Source organism: Spermophilus citellus, assembly GCF_964194105.1.
Source record: "Spermophilus citellus genome assembly, chromosome: 2".
In the NCBI taxonomy this organism is placed as follows: domain Eukaryota; kingdom Metazoa; phylum Chordata; class Mammalia; order Rodentia; family Sciuridae; genus Spermophilus; species Spermophilus citellus.
The window spans coordinates 53,571,078-53,589,066 of record NC_138183.1 but is presented as its reverse complement, the minus strand read 5'-3'; the positions used below and the strand labels follow the sequence as shown (position 1 = coordinate 53,589,066).

The 17,989-nt window shown below is 36.3% G+C and overlaps 1 protein-coding gene across 1 annotated transcript in view; it reads left to right on the top strand.

Moving 5' to 3' along the window:
- LOC308639959 (uncharacterized protein) overlaps nucleotides 1–17,989 on the top strand; it is a 459,919-nt gene that overhangs the window by 254,653 nt on the left and 187,277 nt on the right. The window contains exon 5 of the mRNA XM_081278364.1: nucleotides 9,653–9,772. Coding sequence (XP_081134490.1) covers nucleotides 9,653–9,772 — 120 coding nt within the window. The remainder of the gene's footprint in view (nucleotides 1–9,652; nucleotides 9,773–17,989) is intronic.

Here is a 17,989-nt window from a genome sequence, read left to right as displayed (position 1 = left end):
TGAGCAAAAGTCACCCTCAGAAGAGCTCTGAATCTCTTAGGAATGGATGACTCCACTGTGCTTAGTTATCACAGGAGCCCAGGGGTAACATGCCCTTAATGCAGACAAGGAGGTAGGTTCAGAGTACACCCTCTGGGGCCATCTGTGAAGAAAATGGCTCCTTAATTAATCTTCAGCTTTATTCAGAATATGAGTGGCACCTGGACTTCAACTCCTCTTAGTGAAGCCACTCACTTTAGAAAAGCACCCCTAATAATGTTGATCTACATAAACTATAAAATCCAAAAAGGCTAATTTCTACCACTGCGTGCATCCACAGACATTTCTGTGTTCCATTTTTTCTTCATCTTAACATTCTCATTCAACTATACAACTCTCTTGTTTAATTCTGGACTATCACATGAGCATTCTATTTTTCTTGTAAGATTAAAGCATACACATAAACACACATAGACACAAACATGATTTGAAGACCAGGCCTGTTTCTTCTCATCCTTAGATGTGACTATCATGTGTCTGTTCATCTAGGAGGGGAACACAAAAATTCACCCCTTTCTGTATCACATTTCTGTCATTGTCAATGTGGAGATCTGAATCACACCTGTTATTGGCCTTGTTTTCTGAGGCAGCATCTTTAGATCACTTTGGCAACTGCACCCTATTCCCCTCCTGATAGGAGTGAGGTTATGTACGTTTTTAAATGTTTGTAGAGGATAGGGAAGAAAAGAGCTGGCTATATGTTTGGGAAAGTTGCTGTCTTTCTTGAGTTATTTGACTGTTTTGTCATCTTACATATGTCAGAGGAAATAACTCGGGACCCACCGGCTTCCTCTACCCTACATTAGGAAGGCAACTTATGTTCCCCCTCAAAGATCAGAGCTTAACAAACATTGTCTCTAAAGGAATTCCTAGCACTTTAAATTTCAGTGCCCATGTTATAAAAAGTTACAGAAATACCATAGCTTATCTATAGATCAGCCTGCATTATACACAATGTGTACTCTCTGATGGAACCCTTTTTACTACTTTTCCTTTTGCTTTGTAAAGGTAAACCTCTCTATAAAATTATACTAGTCCTTTTTTTCTTGATGACTTTTATTGTTTTGTTTTTAGAATCTTGTCAAGGTAGATATCTATTGTAAAGATAAGGTAGATATTTCTTTAAGTGTAATTTTTTTTCTCCATATAAAGGTTATTTTGCTAGGGTAATGGAGTTTCTTTTCATTGACATTCTGGGACAGATCTTTAAATTCAGCTACATCTGGTCACCTTGCCTCAAACCATGTTATAGCTATTCCTTTAAATCAGACCTGAACTAAGCAGGAACATCTGTACCAAGAATTATGAGGCCCAGCTGAACATTTTGGACCAGCATGTTCCATCTCACTTCTTTCAGCTCTAACCTTTTAGCAATTATCTTTACAATCCTTAGAAATGGTAATTAAAGTTGGTAGAAGAACAAACAGAATACTGAAATGTTTTTCAGCTCTAAACACCAGGTATATAAATGTCAGTTCTGAGAATGCTTTTATTAACTACCTCCACCGATCTTCTCAGGGATCATATTTAGCCTTTCCTTCAGGGAGTATAGCACTGCTAATCAGCTTGCATAGTTGGCAGCCATTTGATGGGGACACCTGAAGCCACTTCACTTCATTCTCCCCACACCCCCAGACAAGCCTGCCATAGCAGTTGGCATGGAGAGGAATATTGTCATTGCAGGTCTCTGTTGAAAGACCTTTACCCTCCACAACAACCAAAAATATTTTCAAAGATAAGCACATGGCTTTTTAAGTGGACACTTTCAACGTTGAGGCAGGTTACTCTACTCGTGACTCTGCCTTCCTGCTGTCTCTATAAATGTCTGGGTCACTGCAAAATGGGCTAGCGCTTTGGGTGAGTTTGAGTGTATACTGCAGACAGAGTTGCTAATGCACGCATGATAAACTGAGCCTCCTCTGACGGTGATTATGAATTCATAGACATTTAAAAGTATTGTATTGCTAATTATTACCTCCAAATTACTTCTCCTTCTCCATTATGATTAGGAAATTTCTTTTCTTTCTTTCTTTTTTTTTAATTGTAATTGGACACAATACTTCTATTTTATTTATTTATTTTATGTGATGCTGACAATTGAACCCAGTGCCTCGCACATGCTAGGTAACCACTCTACCGCTGAGCCACAACTTCTTTAATAAGATTATTCATGACTTTTTCCTATCCTTTGTAATTAAATTACTATTCACTTGCTTCCTCATCTCTCCACGTTAGAACATTCCAACAAAGAATGAGGTTATTTGGATTGATGGAAACAGGCCACTGAAGTCAGACTTGATTTTTCTTCATGGCATTTGGACCTATCGGAATAGTCCTACCAGGAACAGATTATTACATGTCAAAAATCGAGGACCCATGTTTCCCTACAAGGGGTATTTACTATACCAATCGAACTCAACTTGTTACTAAATTTGCAAGGTATTTAATAAAATTAAAAGTCTTCATATGTATTATTGTAATCTGGGAAATGTAGTTAATTTTTAAAATTTTCAGGTCCTGTTCTTATTTTTGGCTTAGTATTAGAGTATTTTAATCCTCTGGCTCAGTGTCTTTTAAACCAAAAGTTATTTATACAGTCATGTGAGGTCATATTTTCTATTTCTTCCCTTGGTCTCTGAATCACTTTGATTTTTAGGACCAGGGGAAAGTAAGATGGGTGGCATGCATTGATTTAGGTTCTCTGGGTTCATGTAAGTTCTCACTGTTTCCTCCTATTACTTAGCAGCAATTCTCAGAACTGGAACTAGAGACTGTATTGGCTCCAAAAAAATTTTCTATTGAATTATTTAGCCAGTAAATATTTGAGTGTCCTCCTTCTTGTGCCAAGAGCTCAAATTCTCGACATTAATCATTTCACTATCCACTGGTATTTAAATATAGGTGTACATTCAGATAACACAGGGACCAGTTGCTTAAGTTATTTAAATTGTTATTATAGTCCACTGAGAATTTATAGCTTTGTTATCTTAATTCTTAGTAAACTTTTAAGCAAAATATGGGTATAAAACCTACTTTATAAAAATCCTTTTGGTAGGAAAAAAAGAATTTAACAGTGTGGTTTTCAGTGCTACACTGTGTAAGAAATGTTGAAACCTAAATCCTACCCATGGGATATAAACTTGGCTACATTTCAGTTTTCACAGAAAAGCTACATGAAGAAAGAAGAACAATAAACTGATAATTTGAGGGCATGTTTGTATGTTTAAGCTTCAATTATTTCTACAACCCTTCCTTCCAGTACAAGTAAATGGCAGCCTCTCCCAGAGTTATAAGAAAATTATAGCTGAATGGAGGTTCCAGCCATAATCAGCTCCCATCATAAACGTCACAATTGTTATAGAAATTATGGTTCTTCTTTAATGATGGTAGAGCCTCCCAAATGTGAACCAGTTTCTCTGTATCATAACTTTCCAAATTCTAGTGACAGCTCACAGAGCAAACTTGTTACAAACAAAAATCTGAGGTGGGGGTGTTTTATCTTTTCATATACTAGATATGTTAATTGTGAGCAGATGAGTCATAATCCTAATCAGTATACTCTGGAGCCACTGAAAGCCAGGTCGTGTCAGGTCAAGGTGGGAGCATATTTAAAGGAAAAGGCAAAACTCTATTGCAGACCAAGTTAAACACACTACCTTCATCACCAAAAAAAAAAAAAAAGAAAAAAATTGTTCAGTGACTTTTATTTTTTACTACCTTTACCCCCATTTTCTCTTTAATGACAGAGAGAATAGAAAGTTATTTGAAAGATTTTTCCCTACTTTTTTAGTATTTTCCTTTGTCCCTTTCAAACACTGTATTGACTGATTGCTCAGTCCCATTAAAGAGAATATATACCACAACAAAAAAACAATTGTTTCCATGATTTCCTTGATCTAATAGGATTCTCCTCTGGAAGCTGGTATCTCTACATTCCTGGGTTCTCTCATGGGTACTCTAGTGTGCCAACAGTCAGAAATAGGGCTCCCTGTTTGAAGCAGGAAATCAAGATGGCAATAGGAAAAATAAATCCTCTTGGGATCCAGATTCTAGTTTACAGCAGTCTTCCTACACCTGGAGAACAGTCCTTAGGAGTCTAGAAATCCCATTGGAAAAAAAAATAGATGTTTCAGTAAAGATTCCATGTTCCTTTCTCTATTAATGTGGGTGGATAATGGGATTTGAATCCAGCAGAGATTTGAGTTTTTCAGAGATACTTTCTGTGGTCCCTTTTCCTAACTAGTCACTGGCAGTGCACACAATTCTTCCACTTACATTTCTGCTTTTCTATCTATAAAACTAACACCACTGAACCATAAAACCCAATTAGTGCCAATTTTGATGCACTTTTATTATATGCTAACTACCTTTTGATTGCAAGGCAATTTCTGACATATCAAAATGTAGCCACATTTTCCAAACAAAAATTCAGGAAACATGGTCTGACCATAAGAAATAGAATTTTCAAATTCAAAGTTTATCCTGGAGGGCTGGGGTTGTGGCTCAGAGGTAGAGCACTTGCCTAGCATGTGTGAGGCACTGGGTTCGATCCTCAGCACCACATAAAATAAAATAAAGATATTGTTTCCACCAAAAAAAAAAAGTTTATCCTGGAAATTTTCAAGTTTCACTCAACATTTAGTTGAATTCAGGGTTTGGAAAATGATCACTTGTGGATCCTGATTTCCTTAAGGAACTAATTTTTTTGTGATAAGCTGTCTGTTGTGTTAATATAAGATGTTTTCAGAGAAAACTGATAGAAGGAAACCTAGAGACCAAAGTCAACATAAATTAGGTTCTCCTTGTTAATATTTTGTTATAAATGAGCAGTAGAGATAAATCCACATTACATGTTAAATATCATTGTGCCCCAGGGTTCTTAGCGCTTATGTCTTGTAAGTCTCCATGCTTTACCTTGGCAAGCTCATTCATGTGAAGTTCATCCACTCTTCTATGATATTAGCACTTACAGAACAGCTTTCCATCCCAGTCTCTTTCCTGTACATCACCCTCATCTTTCTCTGCCCAAGCTCTTCAGACTCCACTTCTCAGGAACCAAACTTACCATCTAACCCACATACTTGTTCCTCTGATAGTTTCTATTTTGCTGGATTTGCTACCATCTACTCTGTTCTGCTACTCAAATCTAAACAGAGGATATAGGTATGGCCTGAGAATTATCTTCTGCTTTCAGTTGGTTGCCAAATATTATAATCCTTTCCTTCTTCCCTAGCCCCTCAGGTCTTTACAAGATCTTATCCGATTAATTGCATTTACCTAAAACCTCATCTCTAGACTTACTACCAACTTCCAACATGCAAGTTCAAGCAAGATTCTGGCTGCATAAATCTTTCAGGGACCATGATTCAGAATCGGATCCCTGCCCATTGTACAAACTCACTTCTTACCACTTGTCCTTGTGTAATCCACATTCCTGCCATGCTAGACTACTTAAAACATACCAAACCAAATAATGCGTCCATGTCTTTGTCCAGGCTGTTCCATCTTCCTAGGGTAAGAATCTTCCCTTCATCACCTCCATTCTGCTTGTCCAGCTGGTAAATTCTCACTATTCCTTTGCCTCCCCCCTTTAAAACCTATTATAATCCTTCCTAGGTTAATTAATCACTTTTGCTCTGTAGACTCATAGGCTTTTGTGTTCATTGACCATTGCTCATTGTATTAGGATAGGTTAACCGCAGTAACAAATAGTCTCTAAAATGGATGATGGTTCAAACACAGCAGCCCTTTACTTCTTAATCACTGTCTTAATTAAGTGACCAGGTCATGGAGTGGGCTTCCTGCATGCAGTCTTTCAGGGAACAAGTTTGATGGAGGCTCTGTTGCCTTTCATCATTGACTCTGAAATTTCTCTGAGGCCATCTTCATCTCAGACAGACCAGAGACCAAAAGAGCATGGGGAAAGGACTGTCGGGGAGTTCTATAGGCCAGGCCTATCAGTAGCACACATAACTTCTACCAGTGAAAACTCAGACTCAGGCATCTTAGCTACTAAGGAGGCCTGGCAATGCTATCCAGGTGCATATACAGATGAGAAGATGGGAGCTTTGGTGAGCAGCTGGGCCACATCCATGTACTTGTCAGAATGGCTGTGCCATGAAAAAAGGAAATATGTTCTGTGGTGTAGTGTAGCTCTTAGCAAGACTTGAATAAATGTATGTACATATGAATGTGTGGAAATATGAAGGAATAAAAGTATTGATACTTTAGATTTGAAGAGTTTTTTAAAATTGGCTTGAAACAGAAAATTTATAGATTTACATATCTCGATATCTCTCCCTTATTCCAACAGCATTTGTGAAACATACAGAAAATAATTATTATTTGTGGTTGGTAGATAGATATTCAAAACTAATGATATTAGGTAAACTAATTTTTTAGAATTACTTAATTAGTAATGATGCACATGTATAGCAATTAAATGGAAAACATGTACAAAAACATGGGGAAATGACATTATTTATATTCATTTTACTTATATATTCTTATCTAGTCTTAGATTTAAATTAAATTTTAGTTTAAAACCCTCTGCATTGGTATTGCATAAAAGTATTTGATGGTCATCTGGTGAGAATTAAGAGATGTCAGCATTCTTAGGAGATAGAAACATGCAGATACTCTGTTAAACATGCAGTTATGATTGAGAATTACTATAAAAGTAGAATGGACAAAGTGCTTCATGATTATCCTATATTATTGCAAGCAGTAATGAGTATTCAGTCTCTATATTTGACATCTCACTGTCTTTTGGGGATGATATTGGAGTTATTTTGTCCATTTCCTTAATTAGTTCAACAAAAGAAAAAAAAGTTTTCCATAGGGACAAAAGTATTCTCAAAAAAAAAAAATGCTCCTATGTTCATTAGTTCTTGTTTAGTTCTGAAAACTCTGGCCTTCAAAATTGAGTTGGATTTTTTGAGATTCAATATCATCAATGTACATTACTCATTTGAAGACATTACTCATTGGCAGACTAGGGCACCCTAAACTCATTTCTTGGTCTTTCTCAGAGGGTTGTACAGGTATGCTCTCCCTCACCTAGAGCTTGAAGAGCTGAACAGGACCTGACCTGAGTGTATACCTGGCAAGAAGTGGGGAATCAGGAAAGCTTCAGAGGAAGGAAGTTGGATGGTCAAGAAAAGTTGTGAAGTGCATTTCACTACAGACTCAAGCAATGATTGACCCCAATGAGAAAAGAGCTAAGAGAAAATGAATTTTAAATAGCAGGAATTTAGATTAGCTAGAAGGATCCATTTCCAAGAATGAGTTTTTGCAAATTCCATCTTTACATGTATAATATCAGTTAGTTCTTACAAAGTTAATGTAGGAGAGCAAACAAAATCACCTCTCATTGCACCCTGCCTCTCAGTGATTGTATTAGTTTTCAGTGCTGCCATCACAAATTGCCACAAATTTAGTGATTTAAAACAACAACAAAATATTACCTCACAATTTTTTTAAATCAGAAATTTGTCAAGGCATGTTGTATTCTTGGTCTCACTTGGCTAAAATCAAGTTGTTGGCCCAAAGATGCATCTTATCTAGGTATGGAGTCCTCCTCCAAGCTCACTGGTTGTTGGCAGAGATTATTTTCTTCTCATGAATTCCATGTGCACCCCTATCTACAATCCAGCAATAGCAGCTCAAGTCCCTGTTACACTTTGAATCTCTCTGATTTGTTCTTCTACCACATCTCTGACAGATACTTTCCCAGGCAGAGAAAGCTCTATTGTTAGGTGTCCTGTGATTATATACTACCCCACCTGTGTAATCCAAGCTACCAACCCTCCCTTGAAGTCAACAACTTAGTAACCTTAATGATGCCTGCAAAGTCCTTTTTACCATGTAAAGAAGAATATTCACAGGTATAACACCAGGGAGGGAAGGTCTTGGGGGCACGATTCTGTCTACCACAATGAAATTGTCACTACTGTATAACACAGAGGCTATCACATACAAATTATGGAAAATTATACTCCATTCCAAAAGACTTAAAGGTTTAAAATCAATTTATTAAGTACTACTACAGACATTCGAGAAGGCATAAAGTAATATGAACACCTGTCTATTTATTATTGACATTATCAATACCTTAAAAAAGATATAAAATTTGAAATATATAAACATTAAAAAAGTTTAAAAACTATGGTGGATACTCACATGTTATAAAAATGGTTAAAGAACTACATGGGGGCGCTGGGGTTGTGGCTCAGTGGTAGAGTACTCACCTAGCATACATGAGGCACTGGGTTCGATCCTCAGTACCACATAAATGTAAAATAAAGATATTGTTTCCACCTAAAACTAAAATATAAATATAAAAAAAAAAGAACTACATGGGCCCAGTGTGGTGGTGCACACCTGTAATCCCAAAGCCTCAGGAGGCTGAGGCAGGAGTATCACAAGTTTAAAGCCAGCTTTAGGACTTAGCAAGGCCCTAAAAATTTGGCAAGACCCTGTTTCAAAATAAAAAGTGAAAAGGACTAGGAATGTGGCTTGGTGGTTAAGCGCCCCTTGGTTCATTCCTTGGTACAAAAAAAAAAAAAAAAAAAAAACAACCTTTAAAAACTTCTTGGAAATTAAAAATGTGGATTTTTATTTGTTCCTTGAATAGAACGTTGTTTTGATAAAAATAACAGTGGCTATATTTACCGAATGCTTACTATGGGCAGGGAACTGCACTAATTATACACATGGTCTGTCTTCCAGAAGTCAGAAATCATGGCTGTTTTAGAATGAGTAAACTGAGGCTCAGAGAGGTCATAGAAGGCCTGGGTGGTTTGCTCATTCCTTGAATTAATGAGTCACTTAACAGTTCACACCTAACCAGAGGAGGCCTGGAGAGCCCAGCAGCAAAAGGATCAAGTTAAAACATCAGGGTTTTAGAGTCAGACCTGTATTTGAATGTTGATTTCAACACTTACTGGCTTGGCAAATTCCTGTACCTCTAGTTCCTAATTTGTAAAGTATGGCTGATAACAGACACCTCATGGGGCTGTTGCAAGATAACATGTATAAAGAACCTGGAATGGATAAGCTGTAGATAAAAGTTCTCCAATATCTCCTTCCGGAGCAGCTAATGTGAGTGCATCTGGTTCTAAAGCCCTTGAATAACTCAGGAAGTCAGTTCTGGGCTCAGGCCAGCTCCTACTTATTTGGAAGACATGTAACAGGTCATGGGACCCACCTTGGCTTTCAGATCTATTGGACTAAGGATGGAACCCTCTGAGTCCAAACAGCCTATGTGATACATATGCATGAACAGCCCAATGGGATGCATGTAGGAGCCTAATCACACTAAGACCTGGCCACAAAGATAACAGATAATCACCAGTTTCAGAATGATGTACACCAGCTAGTTAAGAAGAGCCAACTTAGCAGGGGACTTTCCTGGCATCTGTCAGAGGAGCCACATGCCAGAATATTCTAGTGGCTCTCACACAAATATATATTTGTGTGCATTGTTTTTGATTGCTCTAATCAGACTTGAAATGAATCCAGAAGGTTACTACAACTCGAGACATTAATCCCTCAGTGCCCTTTCCCTCCAGGCTCTGACTGAAGGCTTAATTCAGCTACCTTATCTCTCTAGGTATGTGGAGACCAAAGCCAAGGGGCTGTTTTCCTGCGGGAATTTACACTGATTCGAAGAGAGAGCCTTAATGAAGATTTCCTGTCTGACCTCTTGAATAGTCACAAAACTGAAGATCCGGTACAGTGCCTTTTTTATTTATTCATTGAAACACAGAGGTTCATTGGCTGATTCTAACTTGTTGTGATGGTGGGCTTTAGCAAATCTGAAGTAATTTGGATGAAATTTTCTCATATGCATGAGAGGAGGGTGAGGCAGAGTGACAGGGCAGTGGATAGCCTGTATGGGGCAACTTTCTGACTTTTCCTTGGTCTGGCAAGTTTTAAATATTTCACTCAAGTGTTAAAGTTTGGGGCAGTATGTGGAGGAGTGACTTTAAACTAACTGATGTTTTGCCAGTGAGTCTGAACATGAAATGGTAATAATTTAAATGAGTAAAGAATAAACTAGATTTATATGTAAAGCCAAGATTGTTTTATGGGTCAATGGAAATTCCACCATATTCCATTCCCGACTTCTTCGGGGTTATTTTTACTTCAAAGTGTTAGTCATATTTATTTTATGAAAGTTTGTTTCTCTGATGGTAGTTTAAAAGAAAAAGAAAAAAAGTCTAGCAAGCGTGCCCTCAAAAGAAAACAAGTAGTATAGTTGACCGTCAGTGTCAGGATACTGGCCCCTATCTTCCTGGAAAACAAACTGTGGTTTGTATTTGGTACTTCAGTGTGTGAACTTGATCAATGACTTCTGAACATTGTAAATGCGGCTCTTTGTGGTAAGAACCTTATCCTCAGAAGTACTCATATTGGAATCAGAGGATGCTGTGTGCATAAATTCACAACCTTATTCAGCAATAAAATGGTAGAATCACAGAAAAACAATGTCTTAGAATATCTCCAAAGCAAACCAATAAGTGGCTTTATTTCTCTTTTCTACCCTGCCTCTGTGGTGTCCTCTCCCAAGAGATATTTTGCATCTTTATCTCATGTTCATCTCTTCTAGACATTGAGTAAAATGGTTCTCTCAGTGGCCAGTGACAGGCCAACCCTTATTATTTTTGTCATTGACACCTTCTTTGTGATGAGCATTCATGTCCTAAAAGCTTGTGTCTCAGCACAGGCAGGAACAAAGGTAAAGTTACTCAAGGGGATTATAATTAATTTTCATATGGTTCATAGGTACTTTATTCTGAGTTCTGAGAATGCCAAGCTACCTTTTAAATTTTCATTGTTTTCTCAGATGTTTCATTGTGATCTACTGTGGGACATACACATTGCCACCTAAATTTTATTACTCCTCCTTGTGAACCATATCTTGCAATTTTCATTTTGTTCTATTTTATGCTGTACAAAATCTGAAATATATTAGCGCATGTTGGATTTGGTTTATGCAAAGTCCTGACAAGTGCCATGTAGATGTTACCTGAAAACATCAGAAGCAAGTCTAATTATTAAATTATCATACCATAAAGGAAGTTGAATAATATTAACTAATTATGAACATAATAGAATTAGTCATGGTAGTTCCACCAAAAACAATTATTGTCAATTGGCAAACGCTGAAGGTTTTCACAGACATTATTATTACATATTACTCCATTGATTCCCAATGGTACATGCTTCTGAATGTCCTCAGTCACACAAGATCATAAGTAATTTTGTGGTTGGAAATGTTTAATCTGAAAGACAAATTGCCTACCAACACAAGTAGTCAAATCTAGGGTTGTACAAGAAATGGGAGGGAGAAGAAAAGATCAAAGCTGCCTAAATGCCAGAAGCTAATTCAACCTCCTCAAAAGTTTGTGAAATTCTAACAATTTCTGTGGGAGGTGTGTCTCTATCTGAGGACTTTGTTTGGCCAAAAAAGATATAAGACTTTATAAAAGTATAACTTCATCTTCTAAGTCGACATTAAAAGATAAATCACCACAATCTCTGTGTTTGTCATAGGGGAAAAGTTCAAATGTGAGTGGCCACTTGAATAAAATAGCCAGCAAGTGGACATTCTTTTCATGCCCCTTATTTATGAATTTCTAGCGCATAGGGAGGAGGCTCTTTAACAGAATGGGATGATCAACAACAATCCTTGTGGATCACAAAAACTATTTGGCAAAGTCAGGTGGGTAAGAGGAACAACGGTTGAGCAACATTATTTATTTGTACAGTTATGTCTGCTTTCATGGAAGTCCTCCCTAGTGTCACAAAGACATTTGTACCCCTGTTTCACCTCCCCTACCAGTACAGCAATTCTGTTCCTCAGGGACAAGACGGAGAGCTGATTTTCACCTCACTAGCTGCTGACCCAGCATTCGCATGTGATATGTGCCCAGCTGGATTAAGTGTTTGTTGATGGAGAAAACTCACTGTGACTCTTCTCCATTGCCCTGTTCTTAGATTTTATACTGAAAGTGCTATGAAAATCCCTTTGTAGAATATACAGGAAGACGGTCTTGTCAACATGAAAATCCTTCCAAATGGAAAGTATTCTCGTTAAAATGCAACAAATGATTTCCATTTTCAAAGAGGTGATAAAAGAACACCTTGGATTATCTGCCATGATGTCCTTTCCAGCCAATGCACAGTTTTTATCATAAATCATGTGAATTCAGGGAGGTTGTGGAAGTAACAAACTTATCCCCATTTGGACAGAAGTAGGAAACATCTTGTCATACTTTTGGATAAAATTATTGCTATTGTCTTTTTAGAGAATAATAATTTTTATTTTAGTTTAGTTTTTCTCATACCCTTTTTAAACTAACAATTCTTTCAGAAAAGTTTTCTTTCAAAAATTCAAATAATTGTTGACAACCAGAACAGCCTGACTCATCCTATTTGTGGAACTCTTTCACCGAAAGGCTTAATTTATTTTGACCAAAATGAATGGTCATTTTTGACCTTCAAGTGACACTCCCTCAACTTTTCAACTGGGGCCTTTTGGCTTGAATTGACTTTCCATTGTGTTAGAAAAGCTTTCTAGATAGTTTCTTCTGAGGGCTAATTCTATTCACTGCACTTTGAGAAACAGTCTGAGCAGTTTGTCTAGAAGGCTCAGCAGGCAGCTTTATATCTAACCATTTTCTGAAACTCTGCTTGTGTGTGATTTGCATTGTTTGCAGAAAAGACAAAGGCTGTTTGTCAAAGGCTGCTATTCATTATTGGAATGGTGGGGAAGCAGATCACACTGGCTTTGGTTGTCAGCCGAGTACAACATCAGGATCATAATTGACATGAATTCATTACAGAATGGGATTTTCTTCAGGATGAAACTAGTACAAATGTCATTTGCCTTAGCTCTGTGATTCCTAAAGTGGTTATATAAGCCCCTGATTTATGTTGGTAGAAAAGTTACTTAAATACTCGTACTAATTGAGGGTAGAGTGTTCCTTTGAATGACTGATAAGATAGGGACATCTTTTGTGGAGTGAGGTGATATTGGAGGGACAGCTTTATAAATACCCATTTTAAAACACTGTGTGGAAAGATAGTTTGTTTTTTACAGTGAGTCATTAATTCACTGAAACTCAAGTGAAACAAAAAAATTCAATTTATTAAAAATGGTTCTGCTTTAAGGGAAATTAATTTTTCTCCCTTGGTTGGACACAGGTCAAAGAGCTAATGGGTTGTGGAGTATTATTTCTGCAGATTGAAACATTAGTTCAACACATACATACTTAAGTAAAATGGAATAAAACTATTTCCATGTGTTCTTGAGGCACTCACCAATCTTTTCCCCACCCCGACAATAGAAAGGAAACAGAATTTAAGTGCTAACACCTGAAGATAATAGCTTAATTTGCTTCATTATATCTCAAACCTGTCTCCCATGTTGGAATATTTAGTGGAAATAAATATAGAGAAGGTTAGCAATATGTCAAGAGCAGTTAAGTTCCTGAAGAACAACTCACCTTGTTGCTTTCTCAACATTTTTTTCACCTAAATTCATTCAGCACATCCTGAGAGAAGTACCTTTCTCCAAAATCAAAGTTTGATCTAACTGCCCCTTCCATAAGTGTGGAATCAAGAACTATCATTTCATTGCAAATGGACACATGCTCAAAGCTGCTTATAACTTCATAAAGTCTTTATTAATTAGTAAGAACTATATTTTTGCTTAACTGATTTTGTTCATAGGATAAAAGTGCAGTGAAGGGACCAGATGTTTTAAAAGCATAAGTGCTTTCCAATCCAATCTATGATTTTATGACATGCTAACATGTGTACCCTGGGTTGACTACCAAAATTCCTGCTTGGGTAAGTATGTAGTGCCCCAAACACTAGATTGTTTCATAGTACACTTGACATATTGAGTTGTATATGATTTCACAAGAAAAAAATCAAAGCAGCATGCAGAGTATATAAAATACATCATCCCATGGGGTTTTTAAATGTAATTATCTACCTGTGTTTATAAGACTTATCTAATGTATTATGAGTCTAATAATGATATGTGTTACAAAAATCCATTATGGTCTTTATATAAATAGTTTATATAGCTTCATATTTTATGATATTTTTAGTGTTAAGCTAATATTCGGCATCATTTCTACATTTCTGTGGAAAGGATGAAAGAAGGTGAAGAAGAGCAAATATGTACAAAGCAATTTACTAAGGAGTTTATACATATTCCTCAGAACAACCAGAGGAAAGCAATAAATAGCTCCATTTCTAAATAGTAATAACCAATTAGAAATGTAATCTTAGAAAGATATTGCTAATCATAGGAACAGAACTCTTAGAATTTAGGTTGAAAGAGGCACAAAACCTGAATGGAGTGTCACTAATCACTAATCACTCAAAATATGCAATTTATTAAACCATTTTCTTTACCTGTGTGCCAATGAAACCCGTGGAACAAATAGTGTCATCCAATGTGGGCAAATGAGTTGCAATGAGAGGAAGAAAAACAATTATTTGAAAGAGCAAATTTTGTTTTCCATTTCTTATTGTTTGAAATAACAAAGTGCTGATTAGCTGGCAGCTACCAAAAGGACAGTCATTCCTCCTTTCCTTGAGAGGCCGAGTGGGTTGTCTGTGTATCCTCCAGGAGAACCTGAATGCTTAAGTGTGACACATGCATGACAGGCTTTTCCTATGATGTGGTCAGTCAGGTTTCCATGTGTGCGTCTCCATTTAATTATGCTGGAAATACATCATTACCTAATCAAGATTTCTCAGAATAAACTTACAAATATTTACTGAAGGATTAAAACATTAAGTAAAGATATGTAGTATTTATGAATAGGAAATCTTAATATAAGGATACCAATTGCCCCACAAATTAATCCACATATCCAGTATAGGCAGAACTTTTTTGGAGAAAGAATGGGCCTGTTCTACCAATATTAAGACTTATTGCCAGGCTATAAGTATTAAAAGAGTAGAGATTAAACTGGGCATGGTGGCATATGCCTGTAGTCCCAGTGGCTTGGGAGCTGAGACAGGAGAATCACAAGTTCAAAGCCAGCCTTATCAATGGTGAGATGCTCAACAACTCAGTGAGACCCTGACTCTAAATAAAATACTAAATCGGGCTTGGGATGTGAGTGCTCCTGAGTTCAATCCCTGATCTAAAAAAAAAAAGTATAGATTAGAACATAGATAAACAAAACAACTTAGATGTGTAAATAATCTATAAATAGCCACGCACAATGGTGCATGCCTATAACCCCAGCTATTTGAGAAGTTGAGACATGAGGCCAGTCTAACCAACTTACTGAGACCCTGTCTCAGATAAAATTTTAAAAGTCTGGGGGTATAGCTCAGTGATAGAGTACCACATTGGGTTTGATCTCCCTGTACCAAAAATATTTTAAAATTATAAAAGATGAACCTATGAATAGGCAGGCACATAGGAGAGAACTTGACACATGGCAGAAGTGGCATTATGTGTAATTGTTAAGAGATGTATTAACCAAGAAGTGGGCACCAGACACAAAAATAAACTCCAGATGGATTAAAAACCTAATGTGAAGTGCATGACCTGAAAACTTATTAGATGAAAATACACAAGAATTTATTTATGGCCTTGCATTTGGGAAGATTTTCTTAATTAAAACACAAAGAGCCCCAACCTCAAAAGGCAAATAGTGAAGCTCGTGTAGTCATTAAAATTTTAGTATTCCTTAAAAACTCCATGGATGCAGTAAGGACAAGACACAAGCTAGGATATATTATTTTTTATATCTATAACATCATGAGTAGTATCTATAATATATGAAGAACTCCCAGAAATTATTTTTTTTTTAGAGAGACAGACAACTTAGTCGACAAAAATGGATTGTTAGGAGACATGCCTGGCTTATGTGCATTAAAGGGACACTCAGCCTTAAAAAAGTCATCAGGGATTTGCACATGAAAACAATAGAGCTAGCATTTTATACCGTTAAGCTGGCAAAAAAAAAAATCAGAAGAAGTGTCAAAGAGCGGTGTCAGTGAGGAGGTAATCACTTGAAGGAGCAACTTGGCAAAGTCAGTCAAGTTGAATATATGCCTAAGTCCTAGCAATTTCACTTTAGGTATTTATACTGGAAAATACAAATGCTCAATGAAGTCCTGAATATTATAGAGTAAAACTGATAAAATCACACATTCATAAGAAGGTAAATGGATAAGTAACAGGTGGTTTATTCATACAATAACATGCTATAGAAACAAATACCTAGATTAACATGTGCTAATATATGCAAATTAAAAAATATAGTATTGAGGGGAAAATGATTCCATTTAAAAATATGATACCATTTATATTATTTTCAATGTCACATAAATCTTTACTAGATAGGTAAAAATGCTCATGTGTAAAAACAGAATGGGAAAAGTATGCTCCACCTTTGGAAGCTTGGTTAGCCTATGGACAAGGAGGAAGGAGAATTGAATTGGGGAATGTGTGTAGCATACTTTAACCAAGTTTATAATAATTAAAAAAAAGAAAATGGTAAATGTTAATTTTGGAAAATGTTAGTATTTATTGAAATGGCTAGTAGTTACATAAACATTTGCTTTATAATTCACTGTACCTTTTATGATTGGAATATTTTATAATACATAATAAAAACTTCAGGATGATGTCTGACAAATAGCAGGAAATAAATACAGCTTTTATTAGCAGTGGTGAAACTGGAAAGTCATTGAAACATAGTGTGATAAAGCCCAGTGCCCAAGATTGAATATATATACTATTTACATTTTTGTCTTAAGATATAATTAAGGAATCGTTAAAAGTATGACAGCAGAGCACAAGATCATGGGGCCTTTTATCAGTTCATGAACTGCGGATCTAGTAAATAATGTCAGGATGATGAATCTCAGTATTTAAGGAAAGGGACTATTTTTTTACACTTGACCTTTGGAATTAACTGAAAACCATTATCCTTTAAGGAAGAAAAATATTTTTTCTTTATCGTGTTCTAATTTCCTTATGGCTTGCACAGTCCCTATCTCTTGTTTATGAGATGTCTACCACTTATGAGGATTCTGTCATTTATTCCAAACAACAAACAGATATCAAGATTAATTATCAAAAAGACACTGGAGACAATAAAATGTGAAGCATTAAAAAATCCAATGCTCATGCAAACAGATTTTTAAGATCAAACAGCCTCATAAACATAAAACAAAATCCCGTTAAAAATTTACCATCAGCTAGAAATGCATCAATAATGTGTGAATTTTATGACTCCCCTTTGAGCACATTTTCATGTTTTACATTGTGAGCCCTCCTTAAAGAGGACCTTGTCAATAATGCTGAAACTTTAGTCTTAATAAAATCCTGTCAAAATGAATTATATTGTTATATATAACTAAAAAGAACTGAATTTAAAAATAAAAGTCCTTGTTAGGCATGAGTTCCAATTTTTTTCTTTTAGTTTTCAAGTTCTTGAGAACATCCCTGTTTGTGGTTATCCTTAAAAAGGAAACTAGCACACTGAATAAATGTTAAATATGTTTGTAAAAGTTATATGAATATTTCCTGTATGAGCATATGCTAGATCTAGGGACTACTATTTAAATTAGAAAATCACTTGGGGCACCAAAAAATAATTTATTGCTTCTGTGTACTAAATGTCTTTAATATAAAGGACTAATTTAGTTCATGGAAAGATAAGTATCTTTCAAAGGAGTTTGTTAGTTGTTTATAAGGTGATGCTAAAAATTGCAACCTGTGTGAAGAGTTTAAATGCCTCTTTCTAATAGGCAACTTATGACTAGTCAGTGGATGGGCTTGGAGACTGCTGCAGTGGTTGGACAAGGTCATTTTGCACCAGGGTCTGCACCAAGAGGTGTGGAATAGAATCACTGTTCAGGTAGCCTAAAGGAATTATGTGATGGAGGGTCAGATTTC